General features: G+C 47.4%; 1 protein-coding gene across 4 annotated transcripts in view; it reads right to left on the reverse strand.

Moving 5' to 3' along the window:
- Positions 1 to 25,576, reverse strand: part of LOC129817696 (rho-associated protein kinase 2-like) — a 71,794-nt gene that overhangs the window by 19,472 nt on the left and 26,746 nt on the right. For all 4 annotated transcript variants that reach the window (XR_008753753.1, XM_055873186.1, XM_055873187.1 and 1 more), the window contains exons 8-22: positions 21,391 to 21,482; positions 16,154 to 16,313; positions 15,408 to 15,492; positions 13,762 to 13,850; positions 13,636 to 13,684; positions 13,417 to 13,552; positions 12,580 to 12,671; positions 12,203 to 12,449; positions 10,399 to 10,505; positions 9,836 to 9,995; positions 9,256 to 9,416; positions 8,304 to 8,488; positions 8,050 to 8,119; positions 7,592 to 7,695; positions 3,355 to 3,541 (exon numbers count right to left, since the gene is read on the reverse strand). Coding sequence is in view for 3 of the 4 variants with exons in the window: in XM_055873186.1 (XP_055729161.1) it covers positions 3,355 to 3,541; positions 7,592 to 7,695; positions 8,050 to 8,119; positions 8,304 to 8,488; positions 9,256 to 9,416; positions 9,836 to 9,995; positions 10,399 to 10,505; positions 12,203 to 12,449; positions 12,580 to 12,671; positions 13,417 to 13,552; positions 13,636 to 13,684; positions 13,762 to 13,850; positions 15,408 to 15,492; positions 16,154 to 16,313; positions 21,391 to 21,482 (1,924 nt within the window). In the remaining variant the exon portion in view is untranslated. The remainder of the gene's footprint in view (positions 1 to 3,354; positions 3,542 to 7,591; positions 7,696 to 8,049; positions 8,120 to 8,303; positions 8,489 to 9,255; positions 9,417 to 9,835; positions 9,996 to 10,398; positions 10,506 to 12,202; positions 12,450 to 12,579; positions 12,672 to 13,416; positions 13,553 to 13,635; positions 13,685 to 13,761; positions 13,851 to 15,407; positions 15,493 to 16,153; positions 16,314 to 21,390; positions 21,483 to 25,576) is intronic.

Genomic DNA, 25,576 nt, shown 5'->3' on the forward strand with positions numbered 1-25,576 from the left:
CCTCACTCTCCCCTCAGTCAGTCAGTCAGTCAGTCAGTCTCTCTTCCTCACTCTCCCCTCAGTCAGTCAGTCAGTCAGTCTCTCTTCCTCACTCTCCCCTCAGTCAGTCAGTCAGTCAGTCAGTCTCTCTTCCTCACTCTCCTCTCAGTCAGTCAGTCAGTCAGTCAGTCAGTCAGTCTCTCTTCCTCACTCTCCCCTCAGTCAGTCAGTCAGTCAGTCAGTCTCTCTTCCTCACTCTCCCCTCAGTCAGTCAGTCAGTCAGTCAGTCTCTCTTCCTCACTCTCCCCTCAGTCAGTCAGTCAGGTCAGTCTCTCTTCCTCACTCTCCCCTCAGTCAGTCAGTCAGTCAGTCAAGTCAGTCTCTCTTCCTCACTCTCCCCTCAGTCAGTCAGTCAGTCAGTCAGTCAAGTCAGTCTCTCTTCCTCACTCTCCCCTCAGTCAGTCAGTCAGTCAGTCAGTCAGTCAGTCTCTCTTCCTCACTCTCCCCTCAGTCAGTCAGTCAGTCTCTCTTCCTCACTCTCCCCTCAGTCAGTCAGTCAGTCAGTCAGTCAGTCTCTCTTCCTCACTCTCCCCTCAGTCAGTCAGTCAGTCAGTCTCTCTTCCTCACTCTCCCCTCAGTCAGTCAGTCAGTCAGTCTCTCTTCCTCACTCTCCCCTCAGTCAGTCAGTCAGTCTCTCTTCCTCACTCTCCCCTCAGTCAGTCAGTCAGTCAGTCTCTCTTCCTCACTCTCCCCTCAGTCAGTCAGTCAGTCAGTCTCTCTTCCTCACTCTCCCCTCAGTCAGTCAGTCAGTCAGTCTCTCTTCCTCACTCTCCCCTCAGTCAGTCAGTCAGTCAGTCAGTCTCTCTTCCTCACTCTCCCCTCAGTCAGTCAGTCAGTCAGTCAGTCTCTCTTCCTCACTCTCCCCTCAGTCAGTCAGTCAGTCAGTCTCTCTTCCTCACTCTCCCCTCAGTCAGTCAGTCAGTCAGTCAGTCTCTCTTCCTCACTCTCCCCTCAGTCAGTCAGTCAGTCAGTCAGTCTCTCTTCCTCACTCTCCCCTCAGTCAGTCAGTCAGTCAGTCTCTCTTCCTCACTCTCCCCTCAGTCAGTCAGTCAGTCAGTCAGTCTCTCTTCCTCACTCTCCCCTCAGTCAGTCAGTCAGTCAGTCTCTCTTCCTCACTCTCCCCTCAGTCAGTCAGTCAGTCAGTCTCTCTTCCTCACTCTCCCCTCAGTCAGTCAGTCAGTCAGTCAGTCAGTCAGTCAGTCAGTCTCTCTTCCTCACTCTCCCCTCAGTCAGTCAGTCAGTCAGTCAGTCTCTCTTCCTCACTCTCCCCTCAGTCAGTCAGTCAGTCAGTCTCTCTTCCTCACTCTCCCCTCAGTCAGTCAGTCAGTCAGTCAGTCAGTCTCTCTTCCTCACTCTCCCCTCAGTCAGTCAGTCAGTCAGTCAGTCTCTCTTCCTCACTCTCCCCTCAGTCAGTCAGTCAGTCAGGTCAGTCTCTCTTCCTCACTCTCCCCTCAGTCAGTCAGTCAGTCAGTCAGGTCAGTCTCTCTTCCTCACTCTCCCCTCAGTCAGTCAGTCAGTCAGTCAAGTCAGTCTCTCTTCCTCACTCTCCCCTCAGTCAGTCAGTCAGTCAGTCAGTCTCTCTTCCTCACTCTCCCCTCAGTCAGTCAGTCAGTCAGTCAGTCTCTCTTCCTCACTCTCCCCTCAGTCAGTCAGTCAGTCAGTCAGTCTCTCTTCCTCACTCTCCCCTCAGTCAGTCAGTCAGTCAGTCAGTCTCTCTTCCTCACTCTCCCCTCAGTCAGTCAGTCAGTCAGTCTCTCTTCCTCACTCTCCCCTCAGTCAGTCAGTCAGTCAGTCTCTCTTCCTCACTCTCCCCTCAGTCAGTCAGTCAGTCAGTCTCTCTTCCTCACTCTCCCCTCAGTCAGTCAGTCAGTCAGTCTCTCTTCCTCACTCTCCCCTCAGTCAGTCAGTCAGTCAGTCTCTCTTCCTCACTCTCCCCTCAGTCAGTCAGTCAGTCAGTCTCTCTTCCTCACTCTCCCCTCAGTCAGTCAGTCAGTCAGTCTCTCTTCCTCACTCTCCCCTCAGTCAGTCAGTCAGTCAGTCAGTCTCTCTTCCTCACTCTCCCCTCAGTCAGTCAGTCAGTCAGTCAGTCTCTCTTCCTCACTCTCCCCTCAGTCAGTCAGTCAGTCAGTCTCTCTTCCTCACTCTCCCCTCAGTCAGTCAGTCAGTCAGTCTCTCTTCCTCACTCTCCCCTCAGTCAGTCAGTCAGTCAGTCTCTCTTCCTCACTCTCCCCTCAGTCAGTCAGTCAGTCAGTCTCTCTTCCTCACTCTCCCCTCAGTCAGTCAGTCAGTCAGTCTCTCTTCCTCACTCTCCCCTCAGTCAGTCAGTCAGTCTCTCTTCCTCACTCTCCCCTCAGTCAGTCAGTCAGTCAGTCTCTCTTCCTCACTCTCCCCTCAGTCAGTCAGTCAGTCAGTCAGTCTCTCTTCCTCACTCTCCCCTCAGTCAGTCAGTCAGTCAGTCTCTCTTCCTCACTCTCCCCTCAGTCAGTCAGTCAGTCTCTCTTCCTCACTCTCCCCTCCGTCCGTCAGTCTCTCTTCCTCCCTCTCTCCGTCCGTCAGTCTCTCTTCCTCCCTCCCTCCGTCCGTCAGTCTCTCTTCCTCCGTCCGTCAGTCTCTCTTCCTCCGTCCGTCAGTCTCTCTTCCTCCGTCCGTCAGTCTCTCTTCCTCCGTCCGTCAGTCTCTCTTCCTCCGTCCGTCAGTCTCTCTTCCTCCGTCCGTCAGTCTCTCTTCCTCCCTCCCTCCGTCCGTCAGTCTCTCTTCCTCCCTCCCTCCGTCCGTCAGTCTCTCTTCCTCCCTCCCTCCGTCCGTCAGTCTCTCTTCCTCCCTCCCTCCGTCCGTCAGTCTCTCTTCCTCCCTCTGTCCGTCAGTCTCTCTTCCTCCCTCTGTCCGTCAGTCTCTCTTCCTCCCTCTGTCCGTCAGTCTCTCTTCCTCCCTCTGTCCGTCAGTCTCTCTTCCTCCCTCTGTCCGTCAGTCTCTCTTCCTCCCTCTGTCCGTCAGTCTCTCTTCCTCCCTCTGTCCGTCAGTCTCTCTTCCTCCCTCTGTCCGTCAGTCTCTCTTCCTCCCTCTGTCCGTCAGTCTCTCTTCCTCCCTCTGTCCGTCAGTCTCTCTTCCTCCCTCTGTCCGTCAGTCTCTCTTCCTCCCTCTGTCCGTCAGTCTCTCTTCCTCCCTCTGTCCGTCAGTCTCTCTTCCTCCCTCTGTCTCTATCCCCTCGTTGTTTACTAGCTCCTGCCTGTGTCTGGCCATCATGTCTCCTCTCCCTCCTCCCCCTCACACTCCTTCCCTCTCTCTCTGCCCCCCTCTCCATCTCCCCCCTCTCACCGAGCCGATGGTAGCCTCCTTGTCTCCTAGCTCCTGCCTGTGTCTGGCCATCATGTCCTTCACCTCCAGCTCCTTCATGATCTTCTCCTTCTCCAGATCGGAGTACTGCTCTTCGGCGATGGAGCGCGCCAGCTGCTCCGAGTCCGCCTTGGTCAGGCTCACTTCCAGCTGGGCCGCCAGGGAATCCCTGAGGGAAAGAAGATCCGGAATATCAGGGAATGTGGGAACATTGGGGAATTGGACACTATAACCTGGGAAATGTTAACGAGACTAAATCTGTGCACAGTACTGTTTCGGCCGCCAGGGAATCCCTGGGTAGGGAAGTAGAGACCCCTGGAAATGAGGAATGTGGGGAAAATCTCACACTACTGCATGGGAAAATAAAGTTAATGAAACCTAATCTAGTCCAGTACTGTATGTCAGAGCAGTCACTGGAAGGCCGGAAAGGAACTCCCGTAATACCAGGAAAATCAGTGTTTGTGGGATTTTACACTACAATAGGGGAAAGAGGAACAGATAACATTAGTGTGTCATGTTTGTCAGGGCAGTCACACGACCAAGGCCTACATTCATCTCTCAAACTCAGTAAACGTTATGTTCAGGCCAATCAATGAGCTCCATAGCCATTTCTATGAAACACTTATCCACAGTCCTACGGGCCTGCTGTTACAGGAGTCTACGTGTTAAAAGTCTGTCTGTGTGACTTTACAGTGCGTGTTAAATCTCGGTTAACTCAGAACTAAAATCTTGCGTCATTTTTTCAGATGCTCAAAGCTTATTGTGTTGGTGATTGATGGCACATCACCTGTAGACTGGAGGTTAGGTACACGCGGATCATATTACCTGCAGTGTTGTCAGGCTATCATCTCGCAATTGACTGAGTGATAAGGGTGGAATGCATGTTGACGTTAGGCTACATCTTTCAGGGACAGACGATAGTCCTACAGAGATGCATGTTGACGTTCGGCTACATCTTTCAGGGACAGACGATAGTCCTAGAGAGATGCATGTTGACGTTAGTCTACATCTTTCAGGGACAGACGATAGTCCTAGAGAGATGCATGTTGACGTTCGGCTACATCTTTCAGGGACAGACGATAGTCCTAGAGAGATGCATGTTGACGTTCGGCTACATCTTTCAGGGACAGGCGATAGTCCTAGAGAGATGCATGTTGACGTTAGTCTACATCTTTCAGGGACAGACGATAGTCCTAGAGAGATGCATGTTGACGTTAGTCTACATCTTTCAGGGACAGACGATAGTCCTAGAGAGATGCATGTTGACGTTAGGCTACATCTTTCAGGGACAGGCGATAGTCCTACAGAGATGCATGTTGACGTTAGGCTACATCTTTCAGGGACAGACGATAGTCCTAGAGAGATGCATGTTGACGTTAGTCTACATCTTTCAGGGACAGACGATAGTCCTAGAGAGATGCATGTTGACGTTCGGCTACATCTTTCAGGGACAGACGATAGTCCTAGAGAGATGCATGTTGACGTTCGGCTACATCTTTCAGGGACAGGCGATAGTCCTAGAGAGATGCATGTTGACGTTAGGCTACATCTTTCAGGGACAGACGATAGTCCTAGAGAGATGCATGTTGACGTTCGGCTACATCTTTCAGGGACAGACGATAGTCCTAGAGAGATGCATGTTGACGTTCGGCTACATCTTTCAGGGACAGACGATAGTCCTAGAGAGATGCATGTTGACGTTCGGCTACATCTTTCAGGGACAGACGATAGTCCTAGAGAGATGCATGTTGACGTTAGGCTACATCTTTCAGGGACAGGCGATAGTCCTAGAGAGATGCATGTTGACGTTAGGCTACATCTTTCAGGGACAGGCGATAGTCCTAGAGAGATGCATGTTGACGTTAGGCTACATCTTTCAGGGACAGACGATAGTCCTAGAGAGATGCATGTTGACGTTCGGCTACATCTTTCAGGGACAGACGATAGTCCTAGAGAGATGCATGTTGACGTTAGGCTACATCTTTCAGGGACAGACGATAGTCCTAGAGAGATGCATGTTGACGTTCGGCTACATCTTTCAGGGACAGACGATAGTCCTAGAGAGATGCATGTTGACGTTAGGCTACATCTTTCAGGGACAGACGATAGTCCTAGAGAGATGCATGTTGACGTTAGGCTACATCTTTCAGGGACAGACGATAGTCCTAGAGAGATGCATGTTGACGTTAGGCTACATCTTTCAGGGACAGACGATAGTCCTAGAGAGATGCATGTTGACGTTAGGCTACATCTTTCAGGGACAGGCGATAGTCCTAGAGAGATGCATGTTGACGTTAGGCTACATCTTTCAGGGACAGACGATAGTCCTAGAGAGATGCATGTTGACGTTCGGCTACATCTTTCAGGGACAGGCGATAGTCCTAGAGAGATGCATGTTGACGTTCGGCTACATCTTTCAGGGACAGACGATAGTCCTAGAGAGATGCATGTTGACGTTAGGCTACATCTTTCAGGGGCAGACGATAGTCCTAGAGAGATGCATGTTGACGTTAGGCTACATCTTTCAGGGACAGACGATAGTCCTAGAGAGATGCATGTTGACGTTAGGCTACATCTTTCAGGGACAGACGATAGTCCTAGAGAGATGCATGTTGACGTTAGGCTACATCTTTCAGGGACAGGCGATAGTCCTAGAGAGATGCATGTTGACGTTAGGCTACATCTTTCAGGGACAGACGATAGTCCTAGAGAGATGCATGTTGACGTTCGGCTACATCTTTCAGGGACAGGCGATAGTCCTAGAGAGATGCATGTTGACGTTAGGCTACATCTTTCAGGGACAGACGATAGTCCTAGAGAGATGCATGTTGACGTTAGGCTACATCTTTCAGGGACAGGCGATAGTCCTAGAGAGATGCATGTTGACGTTAGGCTACATCTTTCAGGGACAGACGATAGTCCTAGAGAGATGCATGTTGACGTTCGGCTACATCTTTCAGGGACAGGCGATAGTCCTAGAGAGATGCATGTTGACGTTAGGCTACATCTTTCAGGGACAGGCGATAGTCCTAGAGAGATGCATGTTGACGTTAGGCTACATCTTTCATGGACAGACGATAGTCCTAGAGAGATGCATGTTGACGTTCGGCTACATCTTTCAGGGACAGACGATAGTCCTAGAGAGATGCATGTTGACGTTCGGCTACATCTTTCAGGGACAGACGATAGTCCTAGAGAGATGCATGTTGACGTTAGGCTACATCTTTCAGGGACAGACGATAGTCCTAGAGAGATGCATGTTGACGTTAGGCTACATCTTTCAGGGACAGGCGATAGTCCTAGAGAGATGCATGTTGACGTTAGGCTACATCTTTCATGGACAGGCGATAGTCCTAGAGAGATGCATGTTGACGTTAGGCTACATCTTTCAGGGACAGACGATAGTCCTAGAGAGATGCATGTTGACGTTAGCCTACATCTTTCAGGGACAGACGATAGTCCTAGAGAGATGCATGTTGACGTTCGGCTACATCTTTCAGGGACAGGCGATAGTCCTAGAGAGATGCATGTTGACGTTAGGCTACATCTTTCAGGGACAGGCGATAGTCCTAGAGAGATGCATGTTGACGTTAGGCTACATCTTTCAGGGACAGACGATAGTCCTAGAGAGATGCATGTTGACGTTCGGCTACATCTTTCAGGGACAGACGATAGTCCTAGAGAGATGCATGTTGACGTTCGGCTACATCTTTCAGGGACAGACGATAGTCCTAGAGAGATGCATGTTGACGTTAGGCTACATCTTTCAGGGACAGACGATAGTCCTAGAGAGATGTATGTTGACGTTCGGCTACATCTTTCAGGGACAGACGATAGTCCTAGAGAGATGCATGTTGACGTTCGGCTACATCTTTCAGGGACAGGCGATAGTCCTACAGAGACTAAGTGTGCTCATGACTCTAATCTCCAACACTTTGTGAGAGGTGCTCAGAGGGTCAAGATGATATTTTCCTTTCAAATGGTCCGGTCCATCACCTACAGTAGATATACATAACCAGGCCAGTGCAGTACAGCTCGGCTCAGCAGTGTGAACATAGTGTCAGGTAGGGTTGCAAAAGTCTGTTCACTTTCTCCAAAGTTCCCAGAAATCCTGGTTGTAAGATTACTGGAAAACCTGGGAATTTGGGGAAAAGTTACCAGAATGTTGCAACCTTAGTGTCAAGGAAGAGTTTCTGGTTGGATCCTAATGTTCCAGTACCTCTCCTCCTGGTACTCCTCCAGTCTCTGCTGAATGTCCTTATACAGCTTGTTCCTCTCATCACACTCCTCCTTCAGCTCTCGGTTCTGGGTCTTGTACAGGGTCTGGCACAGAGGAAACGGTCAACACACAACAACTATGGGATGTCCCAAATGGCACCATATTCCATTTGAAGTGCACTACTTTTGACCAGGGTCCATAGGGATCTGGCCAAAAGTAGTGCACTACATAGGGGATAGCGTGCCATTTGGGATAAAACACTACACTGGTAAGCAGAACAAATAGACAGAAAAGAGCTAATAGTCTTTCTTAGGGGTGCAAAATTCCAGTCACTTTCCCAAAATACCCAGGAGTATTCCAACCAGGATTTCTGGAAAACCTGGGAATTTTGGAAAAATTGCAAGAATTTTGCGACCCAGTCTTTCCACACATTGGGAGTGTCTAGAAATCAACAGTACCGTGAAATACTGCTCCGCCTCCAGCTGGTCCTTCAACTCCTTCAGCTGTTCTTCAGCCTCCTGTCTCTCCCTGTGATTGGGCAAAATCACTGTCAATCACTGCCATGTCAAATCACATGTCAATCTGAAACAAGTGACACACAACTCCCACCACTTAGGGCATGGGAAAGACAGACATGATATCTAACATCCATTGGTGATCACACACTTATGTCCAAGCCAGCCGCACTGTGTGTGTGTGTATCCCGCTCTACCTGCGTAGCTCCTGGTACTGTTTCTCCAGGTTCTGCTTCATGTCTAGCAGGTGGTTGAGCTCCTGCTTCAGCTGCTTCTCTGAGGAGCGCAGGGCGGTCACCTGCTGGGTCTGGGCCTTCAGGTCGTTCTTGCTCAGCCTGCGCTTCTGCTCCTCCTGCTCCATGCCCAGGCTCAGGTTCTTCACCTAGAGGTGGAAGGAAGGAGGGGAAATAAAGAGGGAGAGAGCGAAAGAGAGCAAGATGGTGAGGTTAGTCAGGGTAAAGACAGCACCAAGACCTACAGCTAACTGCCAAAAGAAGTAAATGAGGGATACAAAGTATATTGAAAGCAGGTGCTTCCACACAGGTGAGGTTCCTGAGTTCATTAAGCAATTAACATCCCATCATGCTTAGGGTCATGTATAGAAATGCTGGGCAGGCCATTATTTTGGTTACCATGGCTATACCCCCGTAGGATGACAATGCCACCATCCACAGGGCACGAGTGGTCACTGAATGGTTTGATGAGCATGAAAACGATGTAAACCATGTGGTCGTCTCAGTGGCCAGATCTCAACCCAATTTAACACTTCTGGGAGATTCTGGAGTGGCGACTGAGACAGTGTTTTCCACCACCAACAACGAAACACCAAATGGTGGAATTTCTTGTGGAAGAATGGAGCATCCCTCCAATAGAGTTCCAGACACTTGTAGAATCTATACCAAGGTGCATTGAAGCTGTTCTGGCTCGTGGTGGTCCAATGCCCTATTAAGATACTATGTTGGCTTTTCCTTTATTTTGGCTGGTTCCTGTATGTTTGCAGCTGATGAAACACAAATCTTTACACACTCTCTCACACATTCAACTCCTTACACACACATAAACACACAAGGCATGTACAGACATGCACAGGCTTGTCCAGACATGCACAGGCTTGTCCAGACATACATACACACACACACACACACACACCTCCTCGGCGAGTTTGTCCTTGTGCGTGTTCAGCTCATCCACTTTGTGTTGGGCCTGCTTGTAGTCACAGTCCAGCATGGAGTGTTCCTTCTCCAGCTGCAGCAGTCTGGACTCCAGCTGCAGCTTGGCGCTCCGCTCCTCCTGCAGCGTCCGCTCCATCCCTGACAAACACAAGGAGACAATACTACCGTAACTATTAAAATAATAGACTATTGTATAATGTGGTCCATTGGCCAACACCTTTATCCAAACTGTCATTATTGACTCAGTAGTTTCTTGACCTCTCTTCTTTCCCCACATACATTTTTCTCTAATATGCTCCATTTCTATCGATCCCAGGTTGCTGGATCGAATCCCCGAGCTGACAAGGTAAAAATCTGTCGTTCTGCCCCTGAGCAAGGCAGTTAACCCACTGTTCCCCGGGCGCCGAAAGACAGGGATGTCGATTAAAGCAGCACCCCGCACCTCTCTGATTCAGAGGGGTTGGGTTAAATGCGGAAGACACAATTCAGTTGAAGGCATTCTGTTGAAGGTACCCCCCTTTCCCCCAATCACCTCTCCTTTTCTTCCTCCCTCTCACCTTTCAGGGCCTCAGACTTGGCCTCCTCAATGGACTTATAGACCTGGTTCTTGTCAGCAAGGCGTGTCTTGGTGGCCTTGTGCTCGGCCTCCTCTATGTCAAAACTCTGTTGCAACGACTTGAGCTTGAACGTCAGGTCAATCTCCTGGTTGTTCTTCTCCTAATGGGCCCAACCAGAGGTCAAAGGTCAGCTGTGTGTTTGTTTATTTGTGGCTGTAATCTGTGTACATCCACAGGACAAAGAGGGGACATCTGCACCTGTGAGACCTGAGAGGATTTGAGATTATTAAAGAAATAGAAGATATTTCTCCCTCTCTGATAGGGACATTTGTATCACGTTGCTCACACCTATCCAATCCTCTCAGATCTCCACAAGAAAGGGGGAAGGGCTAGAGGCTGATTTGGGCTTGGGAAAATCCCATGGAGCCCGAGTGCCATCTACAGTAAGTCTTACCAGTGGAGTGGAGGGTTGTGTTCATCATGGCACATTTAAAAGAACAAACACTTGTTTTAGTCTGTTTTCTTCCATTTCGTGTCTAATGAACACCACCCAGGCCTCTTACCTTCTCCATGTCAGTGAGTCTCTGCTGCAGCTGCCTCTTCTCTGCCTGTGTTCCAGAGAGAGAACCCTTCACCTGCTTCCCCTCCTCCTCCAGGCCCCGGATATGGCCTGACAGAGAGAAAAGAAGATGGGGAATGAGAGTGTGTGGAAAATAGATAGAAAGGGAAAAAGAAGTAGACACATTAGTATAGAGGTAGAGACACATTAGTATAGAGGTAGAGACACATTAGTATAGAGGTAGAGACACATTAGTATAGAGGTAGAGACACATTAGTATAGAGGTAGAGACACATTAGTATAGAGGTAGAGACACATTAGTATAGAGGTAGAGACACACTAGTATAGAGGTAGAGACACACTAGTATAGAGGTAGAGACACATTAGTATAGAGGTAGAGACACACTAGTATAGAGGTAGAGACACACTAGTATAGAGGTAGAGACACACTAGTATAGAGGTAGAGACACATTAGTATAGAGGTAGAGACACATTAGTATAGAGGTAGAGACACATTAGTATAGAGGTAGAGACACATTAGTATAGAGGTAGGCACACTAGTATAGAGGTAGAGACACATTAGTATAGAGGTAGAGGCACATTAGTATAGAGGTAGAGACACATTAGTATAGAGGTAGAGACACATTAGTATAGAGGTAGAGACACATTAGTATAGAGGTAGAGACACATTAGTATAGAGGTAGAGACACATTAGTATAGAGGTAGAGACACATTAGTATAGAGGTAGAGACACATTAGTATAGAGGTAGAGACACACTAGTATAGAGGTAGAGACACATTAGTATAGAGGTAGACACACTAGTATAGAGGTAGAGACACATTAGTATAGAGGTAGAGACACATTAGTATAGAGTTAGAGACACATTAATATAGAGGTAGAGACACATTAGTATAGAGGTAGACACACATTAGTATAGAGGTAGAGACACATTAGCATAGAGGTAGAAACATTAGTATAGAGGTAGACACACTAGTATAGAGGTAGAGACACACTAGTATAGAGGTAGAGACATTAGCATAGAGGTAGAAACATTAGTATAGAGGTAGAGACACATTAGTATAGAGGTAGAGACACACTAGTATAGAGGTAGAGACATTAGCATAGAGGTAGAAACATTAGTATAGAGTTAGAGACATTAGTATAGAGGTAGAGACATTAGCATAGAGGTAGAGACACATTAGTATAGAGGTAGAGACACACTAGTATAGAGGTAGAGACATTAGCATAGAGGTAGAAACATTAGTATAGAGTTAGAGACACATTAGTATAGAGGTAGAGACATTAGCATAGAGGTAGAGCTATCTATGAGGGCACCAAGCTAAGGAGAGCACACACCGGTTGAGTCAAGGCTTCACACAGAGTACTAGGAGACATTACATAATCTACCTGTATTCACTCATTCCCTTCTTTAATGTGTAAAAATAGCATCTGTCAATGATTATTTTCCTTGTTGCTCCTGACTCCACCCAAGTGGAGACTTTGAAAGAGGGAAAGCTATGAGACATCACAGCAAACAAAATGACTTGCCTGTTCCAAACTGTCCCGGCTGAACTGAATGGACGCAATGACCCTGAATGGACGCAATGACCAATGTCCCAAAGTTTCCAAAACACAGGGTCTCTGTAAGAGTGACGTACTCTCAGGCAGACCTGGGTCCTAGCTGTGCTTGGTTGAGCTTGCCTGTCACAATATAACTAATGAAATGGTTCCTAAAGTGCAAACCCTGCCCCTCTGGCACTCATGTCATTATGCAACCAATGGAATGGTTACACATGTGCAAACTCACCCTGCAGGTCAACTATAGTCTCTGCCCCCAGACTGCGGTCCCTCCTCTCGGCCTCCAGGTCGGCCTGAAGGCCCATCAGCTGCTGCTCCAGGCCCATCTTGGCGTTCTCCAGCTGGGTGCACTTGTCCACCAGCTCCCTGAGGCTGAGCTCCAGGGCCTGGGCATGCTTCTGGGCCTCCACCTGGCTCCTCCGCAGACGCCCCGCCGCCTCCTGCTCCTCTGCCAGCACCGCTGTCGCCTCATCCAGCTGAGAAAGAAGAGATGTGGTGGTGGGGTGGTTGGAGTTGTATCTTTATTAGTCAATTCAGGAGTGCAGAATTGGTGTGGAGCGAGCGAGAGCGCGACAGAGAAGGTAGAGATGGACTGTTCTGCCTCACCTGTCTCTGCAGTTGGATGTTCTTGTCCCTGGACATCTGAGAGGTCTGGTTTCTCCTCTTCAGCTCTTCCAGCTGGTCCCGCAGGCTGTTCACTAGACAAGGACAGGTGGACAGATCAATCAGTGTATCTGTGTTTAGGAGAGTGTGAACGTGTACAGGAGACATAATAGATGGACAGGAGGATTTATTATGGATCCCCGAGGCAGCCGCTACTCTTCCTGTAAAGGTAACTGGAGTGTGTGTAGGGACAAAATCCCAGCTTAATTGCTGAATTCCAAATCAACTCCTAGCCCTTACACCCTAGGCACTATAGATCTGAGAGGATTGGACAGATCTAAGCATTATGGTAAATAGAGTCTCAATGCCTTCTGATTGGCTGGGTGGAGAATAATGTCGCTTCCACCTAGCCAATCCTCTCTACTGCTGGGCAGTAGGGGCTGGGGAGTAGGGGCCGGGGGTAGATTTGGGATTCAGCAACTGTTTCATTGACATAATGTTGAGATAATTAGATAATGTTCCATACATAGATATAGCATCCATTGAAAGGGCTTGGAACCTCTAACCCAGGTTTCCAAAACAATGTCCGTGGGACCTCAGAGGGTGCACACTTAGTTTTTTGCACTAGCACTACACAGCTGATTAAAATAATCAAGTAATCATCAAGCTTTGATCATTTGAATTAGCTGTGTAGCGTTAGGGCAAAAAAACAAACCGTGCCCCCCGTCGGGTCCCGAGGACAGAGTTTGGGAAACCCTGCTAACCCTTGAATGGGGAGATCTGTTCAATGAATTCTATTTCTATGGTTCCATGTGTACGCGTCACACAGCGTGGGCTTACGGTCGTTCTCCAGGCTGCGTTTCCTGTCCGCCTCCAGCTCCACTTTGCGGAGGTTCTCTGCACTCTGGTACTGCAGCAGGGCCCTCTCTCTCTCCAGCTGCCTCAGAGAAGACTCCACTCTCTGCCTGCTGCTCATCTACAGGGACAGGGAAGGGCTCATGTGTGACGTGCCAAAACATTACTGACCAACTCTACATACTGCACATCACCCAGTCTCACCTCTTCCTCCAGTTCTTTAACCAGCTTCTCTAGATGACTAGTTGTAGTCCTGGGGAGAGAGGAACATGTGGGAGTAAGTAAGTGTGTGTGTGTGTGTGTGTGTGTGTGTTCTGAGGTGAGCCCTACTTGTATTTGTTTTCCAGGTGGTCTTTGGCCTGCATCTCATGGTTGAGCTGCTCCTCAAGACAATGGAGCTTCTTCTGCAGCTGATCTGACTGAAGAAGACAGGGAAGGAGAGTTAACAGGTACGTACACTAACACTAACCAGATGCACACTCAGGTATCAACATGTCTGTCAGTTCTGTCTGGTAATCACACAGCTCTGAGTTCTGTCAGTTCTGTCTGGTAATCACACAGCGCTGAGTTCTGTCAGTTCTGTCTGGTAATCACACAGCGCTGAGTTCTGTCAGTTCTGTCTGGTAATCACACAGCGCTGAGTTCTGTCAGTTCTGTCTGGTAATCACACAGCGCTGAGTTCTGTCAGTTCTGTCTGGTAATCACACAGCGCTGAGTTCTGTCAGTTCTGTCTGGTAATCACACAGCTCTGAGTTCTGTCAGTTCTGTCTGGTAATCACACAGCTCTGAGTTCTGTCAGTTCTGTCTGGTAATCACACAGCTCTAAGTTCTGTCAGTTCTGTCTGGTAATCACACAGCGCTGAGTTCTGTCAGTTCTGTCTGGTAATCACACAGCGCTGAGTTCTGTCAGTTCTGTCTGGTAATCACACAGCGCTGAGTTCTGTCAGTTCTGTCTGGTAATCACACAGCTCTGAGTTCTGTCAGTTCTGTCTGGTAATCACACAGCTCTAAGTTCTGTCAGTTCTGTCTGGTAATCACACAGCTCTAAGTTCTGTCAGTTCTGTCTGGTAATCACACAGCGCTGAGTTCTGTCAGTTGTTGTATGTCTGTCAGATAGAATTCTATTGTGTCTGTCTGATAATCTAGGGTGCGTTCGTAAATTCGCTCTGGCTATTTGTCTGAGTGTGCCAGAGCGCAGAGTAACTGACGAATTGACGAACACTCAACACCTGTTGAATATGGCCGGTGTCGGTAAACGTCAGCAAAGAAGCGTAATTCAATTGTTGCCAGCAGCACAGTTACAGTCATCAACACTCTGGATAACATGAAAACAGCCTAACCAGCTCTGCTAGGGGGAGTAAAATGGTCAGAGTGGGGCATTCTCTCATTTGTGTCTGGATGTAGCTAGCCAACTTTAGCCAGTTAGCTTGGGTGTTTGACTGCTGTTGTGAGGCCAGAATGCTGGGATCAACCCTCCTCCTCAGAGTGTCCAGTGTGCGCTCTGAATGTTCCGAGAAGGAAACGCTCTGAATTTAAGAACACCCAGAGGGCACTCTGGCACTCCAGATTCAATTTACAAACACATCCTGAGTATGTCTGAGTGTTCTATTCAGTCAGTCTAAGAATTATGTCTGTCTATGCGAGTTCTATTTTACATTTAAGTCATTTAGCAGACGCTCTTATCCAGAGCGACTTACAAGTACATACATTCATACTTTTTTTGTACTGGCCCCCCGTGGGGAATGAACCCACAACCCTGGCGTTGCAAGCGCCATGCTCTACCAACTGAGCCACACGGGGCCCCTAGTTAGTCTTCAGAGCTACTACATTGCATCGAACATTTCAATTTTACATTTGGGCTCAAATGTAGTCTTATGCCATCTGAGTACACATCTTCCCCTCTGCTCCCAGCTGTGCTTTAAAATCAAGCAAACAAACCCAAACACATGTATGTATGCAACAATTCAACAACCTACCTCTCCTTTGATGCCGTCCTGTTTTTCCTCACAGCTATCCACACAGTCCTCCACAGAGATCACTTTATTCACACCGCTTAGCAATCTGGTAGAGGAGGAGGGTAAAAGCAAGGGAGAGGGAGGAGAGAGGACATGGGTCTTTAAACTGGCTTTACCTGAGGTGCCCTAACACACCATGCCAACCTCCATGCCAGTGTCTCACCCCATAACACATCCTGCCCAACCTAGAACCCACCCACTTCAGACTCCAGGGCTACAATCCCCATTCACTGATCGTGATCATAAGATCAGACTGTTATCATGAGCCTAGTGGATTTTCTAGAAGGGTGACTGGAACAAGGAGGCAGTGTAAAGCAGGAACAGACGCACAGTGTACGACTGGCTTAAAACGGTTTTACAGTTCTACACGTATGAAACACAATCTCTCCCTCCATCACTCTCCCTCACCCTCCCTCCATCCCTCTCTAGTTACAGGCAGAGCTGACTAAGCACATTTCCTGCAGAGCACAGAGAACCTTAAAAAACCAAATACCCTAGTGAATACAGACCGTTAACACAAAAACTCCCTTAAAACATACAGTACATAGATTCAAATTCATTCCAATTTAAATGTAGTAAACCAAACCCTATTCCTGGATAAATGGCTAGCTTGCTAAAGCTAAATATAACAATAATATAACTATATACAGACACTGTATAGATGCCAAACTTCCCTCTTAGTATAGATAGAAAACAATTAGCCTTACTGGTCTTCCTTGAAGTAGGTGAAACCCACAAATGGCAGCTGGTTGCCCACAAAGGCCTTTGGTGTGGGAAAGGTCTCCACGTCGCCTTTTTCATCCTCGATCTCGTCAAAGTTACTGGTGTCTATGTCACTGCTCAACTCCGGCACTACTGGGGCCACGGCTGAACGAGTGAGAGGGATGCAGAGCGGGAGTGGGAGAAGCAGAGGAGGCAGAGGTGACAGAGAGGGAGGAGAGAGGCAACGTGAGAGAGAGATGCAATCAGAAAGAAGCAAAGTGTGTGTGAGAGTGAGAGAGTGAGTGAGAGAGAGATGCAGTCAGAAAGAGAGAGATGCAGTCAGAAAGAAGCAAAGAGTGTGAGAGAGCGAGCGAGAGAACAGGAAGGGGTGGAAATAGTGTGGGTTTGGGCAGAGGAAGGAGACAGATGGTTCAAATATGTCTAAAATCAATCAACTCAGTGCTAAAATTGATCTCAATCAAGAGACACTAACACAGAGATACCCGTCGGCTCCTCCAATTCTCAATAAGAGATACTTTTTACACTATACTGTGATGTTCTAGGTGTGTGTAGTCTATGTGTGTGTGTGTGTGTGTAGTACACCGAGCCGCCCTGGGCACAGGCGGTAAAAGCACGCTGGCGTGGGGCGGACGCCAAACCCACCACTCCTCTCTCCCCCTACAGTGCCCTCTTTGTGCCCCAACACACACTGTTGCCTTTCACACACCTAAACACACTCTAGGAGAGAGAGAACTAACTCCCCTTCTGCTGTTTTAAAGGCCTCCATCTGTACAGTAGGCGGACAGAAATGTGTCAAGGGGCCAGGAGGCGAAAGCTGAGGCGAGCCCAGTTGCTCGACAACCTATAAAGATGTCACTACTGGCTAGGAAACTAAGTGGCCATGTTGGATCTTATTTCTTCAAAGGGATCCATTCTGGCTCCAGGCAAAGACAACCAAGTCAAGACAGAACCCTCAGTAGGGAGAGATCAATAGATGGTGGACAAATGGGAGAGAGAAAAATGAGAAAGCGAGCAATAAAAGAGGGAATGAAAGAAAAAGAAAAAGCGAAAAGCAAGAGCTGTGCGGTGAGACTGGAGAGAGACAGACACGGTCCCGGCTCCCGGGAGGCCAATTGCGGCATGGCTTTCCCAGCATGCTCCTGATAGCGGGTAGGCTAATGACAGGCAGCTGTGGCCACAGTGAGAGTGGAGAGAGGAGGGAGCGACCGCCCTCAAATCTGATCTGGGGCTGGTGCAGTGGTTCTGGTGCGCCCCTCTCATTACTCCTGCAAGCCCATAGGGGGCTACCTCTGCCCCCTCCCTGCTCCATCATAGGACAGGGTGCTTACTAGCACCCAGGCTGTGTCCCAAATGTCACTCCATTCCCTATGTAGGGCACTACCTTTGACCAGGGCCAATAGAAAATGACATAGTGCTCTGGTCAAAAATAGTGCACTATGTAGGGAATAGAGTGCCATTTGAGAGGCAGACTCAGTCTCCCACATCCGAGAGTTTTACAGCTTTATTTCAGGCAACAGTCAGAAATGGGGCTTCAGCATGCTAGCTAATGAGCAGACTAGAGAGTGAGGCTGCCTTCCCATTCTCCACCTGCAAACTTTCTCCCATTGATTTGGCAATGGTGGAAACTATACCCAGCCAATGCTTACACAAATCCTGCGCATTTAAATCCATGATGGGGAGTGTGTAAGTGCACACCTATAGTAACGGGAGACAATGGGCTGACTATAGCGTGGGGGAACCCATTAGAACACTGATAGTATAGCGTGGGGGAACCTAATAGAACACTGATACTATAGCGTGGGGGAACCCAATAGAACACTGATACTATAGCGTGGGGGAACCCAATAGAACACTGATACTATAGCGTGGGGGAACCCAATAGAACACTGATACTATAGCGTGGGGGAACCCAATAGAACACTGATACTATAGCGTGGGGGAACCCAATAGAACACTGATACTATAGCGTGGGGGAACCCAATAGAACACTGATACTATAGCGTGGGGGAACCCAATAGAAGAACACTGATACTATAGCGTGGGGGAACCCAATAGAAGAACACTGATACTATAGCGTGGGGGAACCCAATAGAACACTGATACTATAGCGTGGGGGAACCCAATAGAACACTGATACTATAGCGTGGGGGAACCCAATAGAACACTGATACTATAGCGTGGGGGAACCCAATAGAACACTGATACTATAGCGTGGGGGAACCCAACAGAACACTGATACTATAGCGTGGGGGAACCCAACAGAACACTGATACTATAGCGTGGGGGAACCCAATAGAAGAACACTGATACTATAGCGTGGGGGAACCCAATAGAAGAACACTGATACTATAGCGTGGGGGAACCCAATAGAAGAACACTGATACTATAGCGTGGGGGAACCCAATAGAAGAACACTGATACTATAGCGTGGGGGAACCCAATAGAAGAACACTGATACTATAGCGTGGGGGAACCCAATAGAAGAACACTGATACTATAGCGTGGGGGAACCCAATAGAAGAACACTGATACTATAGCGTGGGGGAACCCAATAGAACACTGATACTATAGCGTGGGGGAACCAATAGAAGAACACTGATACTATAGCGTGGGGGAACCCAATAGAAGAACACTGATACTATAGCGTGGGGGAACCCAATAGAAGAACACTGATACTATAGCGTGGGGGAACCCAATAGAACACTGATACTATAGCGTGGGGGAACCCAATAGAACACTGATACTATAGCGTGGGGGAACCCAACAGAACACTGATACTATAGCGTGGGGGAACCCAATAGAACACTGATACTATAGCGTGGGGGAACCCAATAGAACACTGATACTATAGCGTGGGGGAACCCAATAGAAGAACACTGATACTAGAAGAAACCTGCGTTCTCAGTCCCCTCCTATACTCCCCGTTCACTCATGACTGCACGACCAGGCACGACTCCACACCATCATTAAGTTTGCTGATGACACAACAGTGCCACAACAGTGACACAACAGCCTGATCACTGACAACGACAAGACGGCCTATAGGGAGGAGGTCAGAGACCTGACTGTGTGGTGCAAGGACAAACAAGATGATTGTGGACTACAGGAAAAAGAGGACCGAGCACTCCACCATTCTCATCGCCGGGGCTGCAGTGGAGCAGGTTGAGAGCTTCAAGTTCCTTGGAGTCCACATCATCAACAAACTAACATGTCCAAGCACACCAAAACAGTCGTGAAGAGGGCACGACAAAACCTATTCCCCCCCAGGAGACTGAAAAGATTTGGCATGGGTCCTCAGATCCTCAAAAGGTTCTACAGCTGCACCATCGAGAGCATCCTGACTAGTTGCATCACTGCTTGGTATGGCAACTGCTCGGCCTCAAGGCACTACAGAGGGTAGTGCGTACTGCCCAGTACATCACTGGGGCCAAGCTTCCTGCCATCCAGGACCTCTATACCAGGCGGTGTCAGAGGAAGGCCCTAAAAATTGTCAAAGACTCCAGCCACCCTAGTCAAAGACTGTTCTCTCTGCTACCGCACGGCAAGCGGTACCGGAGCGCCAAGTCTAGGTACAAGATGCTTCTAAACAGCTTCTACACCCAAGCCATACGACTCCTGGTCATCTAGTCAAATGGCTACCCAGTCTAGTTGCATTGCCCCCCCCCCCTCTTTACACCACTGCTACTCTCTATTGTCATCTATGCATAGTCTCTTTAATAACTTTACCTACATGTACATACTACCTCAACTAACCGGTGCCCTGTACCGGTACCCCCCTGTATATAGTCTCGCCATTGTTATTTTACTGCTGCTCTTTAATTACGTGTTACTTTTATCTCTTATTCTTATCCGTTTTTTGTTTGTTTTGTATTCAGAGCATGTGACTAATAAAGTTTGATTTGATACTATAGCGTATCAGAAGAACACTGATGAGTGTGCCATGTGCTGTGGAAGAAGCACCAATGGGTTGAATGGAGATCTTATGATGAGACGCAAACAGTGGGGTCACACACACACACACACACCTTTGGTTGGGTAAGGATGAGAGACGCACACACACAGTGGGATTCAGTAGTGTCTCGTTCTGGTTTCGTGTTACAGACTGCCTGGGCTATGATCAGCAGTTATGTCTCTGTTTAAATCAGAGCCAGGTGAAACTGACTGAAAGTCAGAGAACTGAATACAATTATAAAACAAAGACAGAAGCCATGATATGTACTAATATACCTCCTTCCTTATTTCCTTATTCCCATACTTCCTTATTTCCTTATTCCCATCCTTCCTTATTCCCATCCTTCCTTATTTCCTTATTCCCATCCTTCCTTATTTCCTTATTCCCATCCTTCCTTATTCCCATCCTTCCTTATTTCCTTATTTCCTTATTCCCATCCTTCCTTATTTCCTTATTCCCATCCTTCCTTATTTCCTTATTCCCATCCTTCCTTATTCCCATCCTTCCTTATTTCCTTATTTCCTTATTCCCATCCTTCCTTATGTCCTTATTCCCATCCTTCCTTATTTCCTTATTCCCATCCTTCCTTATTTCCTTATTCCCATCCTTCCTTATTTCCTTATTCCCATCCTTCCTTATTTCCTTATTCCCTTCCTTCCTTATTCCCTTCCTGTGTGTGTGTGTGTGTGTGTGTGTGTGTGTGTGTGTGAGAGAGAGAGATCCCACCGTAGTACTTTCAATAGATTTGTCACATGATATCAAAATCAGTAATGATGGAAGGATTGAGGAGCCCAAGTACATACTCCTCACCAAGCATGGATCTGTGTAGCATTGCACAGTGTAGTATGCTGTAATGAACAATTAGTAATAGTTCCGTATACGTCAAGAGTAGGAGTGCTGATCCAGGATCTGTTTTGACTTTTAGATCACATGGACAGCAGGAAAGAGCTGATCCTAGATCAGCATTCCTACTCTGAGACGAGTGATAGTGAACACACGACCTCTGGCCATGCAGGGTTGTGCTGCAGTGCTGATGATAGACAGGTGACTGTTCTGCTCAGTCTCTGCTGATAGAGTAGAGACTCAGGCTCCCTACATGGGAATGAACTGTAGTGTCAAGTCATGACAATAACAAGTTGGGTGATGGAGAGACAGATTGGGAAGGAGACAGAGAGACAGAGAGGGGCAGACAGGCACACACACATGCAGTATGACTGAAGACATACACGCACAAATACACACGGTTTGACTGAACACACACACACTTACTCTCTCGGATAGTGTCGAAGGTCCACTGGTCGTTCGTGAAGAAGGGGTGTCTCTTGATCTCCTCCACGCCGTTCCTCCCCAGACGCACCTCCCTGTACATAGCCAATGGGACGGAGTGGTCAGAGAGCGGTCACTCACTCAAACGTGCAAATTGACCGCAACATGAACACAAAGCAAAGCGCCACTTTCCTCCACACAGCTGGAGTGACCACTAGCCCACTAGGCACTGACCACAGTCCACTGATTGGCCAGGCTGGACCGCCTCACGACCACTGCAGTGGTCAGTAACGGCCAGCAGAAGAAGAGTCTTCGCGCAGCCAGTAAGAGTAGTGATACGGAAAGAATGTAGATCCAGGAAGTTACACAGGAGCAAAGTAGGGACCAGACTAGTCAACAACACTACTATATCTACTGCTGCAATTCCCTCCCCCCTCTTCCCCTCTGGCCTCCCTCCCTCCTCTGCCACAGGGTGCAGGGCCGGAGGGGTGCGGCAGTTTGGGCTGCCACGTGTGGGACATTCCAGACTCAGCCAAAAGGAACAGAGCAAGGGAGGGGTGTGCCCCACTAGAAAACATGATGGGAGAGACCATGGCAGACACACAGAGCATGTCCCGAAGCTCAGAATACCGAGGCGAGAGAGTGAGCATGAAAGAGATATAGGGTAATACAGAAAGAGAAATATGGAGAGAAGGGAAAGAGAGGAGAGAGAGAGCGAGCATACCAAAACAACAAGAGGGCCGAATGCTAAATAGAGAGAAAAACAGAAATGGGGGAAAAAGAGAGATGGGGAGGGACAGGATTAAGAGAGAGAGTTGACTGACTGAGCTGGTGAGTAGAGAGAGTCAGTGGGACTGGTCTTTACTGACTGACTGACTGAGCTGGTGAGTAGAGAGAGTCAGTGGGACTGGTCTTTACTGACTGACTGACTGAGCTGGTGAGTAGAGAGAGTTGGTGGGACTGGTCTTCACTGACTGATGGAGTGAGCTGGTGAGTAGAGAGAGAGTTGGTGGGACTGGTCTTTACTGACTGACTGAGCTGGTGAGTAGAGAGAGTTGATGGGACTGGTCTTTACTGACTGACTGACTGAGCTGGTGAGTAGAGAGAGAGTTGATGGGACTGGCCCTTACTGACTGACTGAGCTGGTGAGTGAGTCAGTGAACCACAGTGTGTAACGGCCCTGCTACACTATAGCCATCGGGCGTCCGGCATTGCCATCAGTGATCAGCTGTTGAGGAAATGATTCCTTTTGGTTGCATATGGCCTCACTTATACACCACTGGTTATTTAACTAACATTTACGAAGTCAAGAAGCTACAAGTACTAGCTAGCTTGCTAGCTACATTGACTAGCTAGGTTCACAATGTAAACAAAAGCAACTTGTGTAATTAGAGGATAATTTAGTACAACCATCAGCAACAACTTAATGAACACAAAGCTATTGTACTTACACATAATGGATGAAAATGGTACAATACAGTAGGGGCAAAGTACCCAAATGTCATAGTGTAGTAAAAGTAGAGATACCTAAATAGAAAACGACTCAAGTAAAAGTGAATGTCACCCAGTAAAATACTACTTGAGTAAGTCTAAAAGTATTAAAATATACTTAAGTATTAAAAGTATAAATCATTGCAAATTCCTTATATTAAGCAAATCAGAGAGCACAATTGTTTTTTTATTTTTAATGTATGGATAGCCAGGGGCTCTCTTGTCCTGCTAAGCATTCAAAATGTAACGAGTACTTTTGGGTGTCGGGGAACATGTACGGAGTAAAAATTACATTATTTTCTTTAGGAATGTAGTTAAGTAAAAGTAACGTCACATTGAGACGACACTGATGGCAAAACTTATGGTGGAGCTGAGGAGTTAGCGTGACAGGGGGAATAAGTATCAGTGTGTAGCAACGTTTTTACAGTTGGGGTATAATATCATATTTATTTCTATTAATTTATAGATTTTTTTAAATTCAGTTGTTTCAGTTAGATTTCAGACTTGATTTACCATTTTTTATTTAGTTTGTTTGAAAACTTTTCCATTCCATTTTTATATTATTTATTTTCAGTGTTGTAGACCTATATGTGTTGTAGGTCTATAGTTTGTTTTTGTGATGCCACTTCTTGCCACTGGGGGGCAGTAATACATAAGGTGATGGGCCAGGACCATAGACTTGGATAGACATAACATCTCTATATCTGTCATGATGGCGTCTGTGAGAGTACATGCAGTGCCATTAAGGCCATCTCCATCTTGGAAATAACTATCTGTCAAGAAAATACACTAATTGGCTGATCCCTCCCGATGACCCAACTGTCATGACTACAACCAGTTCATCAGGAGGCATCAGCCAATGAAGTTGGAAGTTCCGCCCAGTTGACTAAATCAAAATGGCAAAGGGCCTCAATGGCACTGCCCATGCTAACACAGTCTTTAGGCCACTAGAGGACTCTGTACAACCCCATGGCCAGAATGTAGGTTTGGTTAGGTTTAAATGATAAAACAATCCTAATGCGACTTGGATTTAAAGGATAAGTGCCTAGACTGGTGGAAGAAATAAGGTGCAAGGAAACTCTTAACCATGTATACACCAATCCAATGCTTTTTTATTTCCGTTAGTAGTAGATGTAAGAACCAAGTACCTTTATCTGACAGAGAGGAAAAAAACAACAAATGAAGTCCTAGCACATGTGACGGGTTATGTTTATGTAATATTAAACATGCATCACTGACTACCCTCTTCAAATTGGGTTAATAAAACCACTTCTTCAGAAATCTATCCATTCACAGCCAGCGTGTGTGTTTCTGTTCAACCTAACAAGATTGTCTGGTGTATCTTCAAGAAGACACTGCGTTCCAGAGGAGGTGGTCGTTCGGTTTCTCAAGCCTGATGACGGGCTGAATATTCTCTCCACGAACGCTTGGGATGCAGGGGCAGAAACCAGATCCAGTGCCACAGGGCACAGCTTTGGATAAACAGCCATCCTTGCCTGCCAGAACTAGAGAGGTGACTGTAAACATGCCCACCTTCACAGCAGACAGTGACCTCAGACACAATGGTCAATGCAAGGAAGCTATATTTCTGATGAAATGTGGTCATGATGGTTTCAATATGCTGGCATCTTTCAGGGATCCTGCTGCTCCACAGCTGTACTCTGATTTGCTGAAGTACAAGACTCTGCTTCCCTCATCAGTGGCTCCATCTCTGTTGAACAAAGTGCCAGAGACCCACTTGGGTCATCGGGCAAGCTTCTGCAGGGGTTGGATTGAAGTTGGCTGCCAGAGGATTCAGTATGCATGTGAAGCGCTCACACAGTGACTTCAGGAGGACCTGTGACAACTGGTAGGCAACAGTAGTTGACTGAACGTGTGCCTCAAGGTTGAGAAGGCATGGCACCACATCAGACAGTGACTGGCTGTCAGTTTGAAGATGGTCGGTGTGGATTGCGAACGGCTCCAGCAACTTTACAAGCTGTTCTACCATGGCCCAGTCCAGTCCGTGCTCACCCTGTTAGCTACTGATAGTTAGTGATACTGATGCACAAGCTAAGCCTATTTGAAATGTCGCCATCTACTGGCAGCATTTACCCAAGTCAGAAGTTTAAAAACCCATTTGAAAAAAAACTTCAAAACCAATTGATTTTAATTGGTTTTTATTTTACGTGGTTTTGCAGTCAAAGATAATACTTTCAGTATAGTTTTATTTCAGTTTACTAAGTAGTTTTTATTTTAGTTTCAGTTTTAGTTTACTATAATAACCTTAGTTTGTGTAGGGTGTATGTGTATGGGTGTGTGTGCATCTCTGTGTGTATGTGAGTGTGTGTGTGTGTGTGGTGTGAGAGAGAAACTGCAGTGTGACAGAGGAAATAAACAGAGGGGAATGGGAGTATAAGACAGGCATTGTGCGGCAGCAGAAAGGGTTAGTGTTTGACGTCTACTATACCTCTATTGTCCCAGCCTCTACTCCCATCAACTACTACTACTATGATCCTAAGTATCTAACAGACATTAACAAAGAATCGCTCACCCAGGTGTCATTCCCATCTTTTCTGGTCCCAGTTTAAACTAAGAACAACTTTGTTTGTTGTTCAAGGCTTAATAACAATATTTATAGTGTTCATAAGCACTACATTGATACTTCACAAATCATTGAAGCAAATTCATAATACAGTTGAAGTCAGAAGTTTACATA

The sequence above is a fragment of the Salvelinus fontinalis genome, chromosome 20 (assembly GCF_029448725.1).
Source record: "Salvelinus fontinalis isolate EN_2023a chromosome 20, ASM2944872v1, whole genome shotgun sequence".
NCBI lineage: Eukaryota > Metazoa > Chordata > Actinopteri > Salmoniformes > Salmonidae > Salvelinus > Salvelinus fontinalis.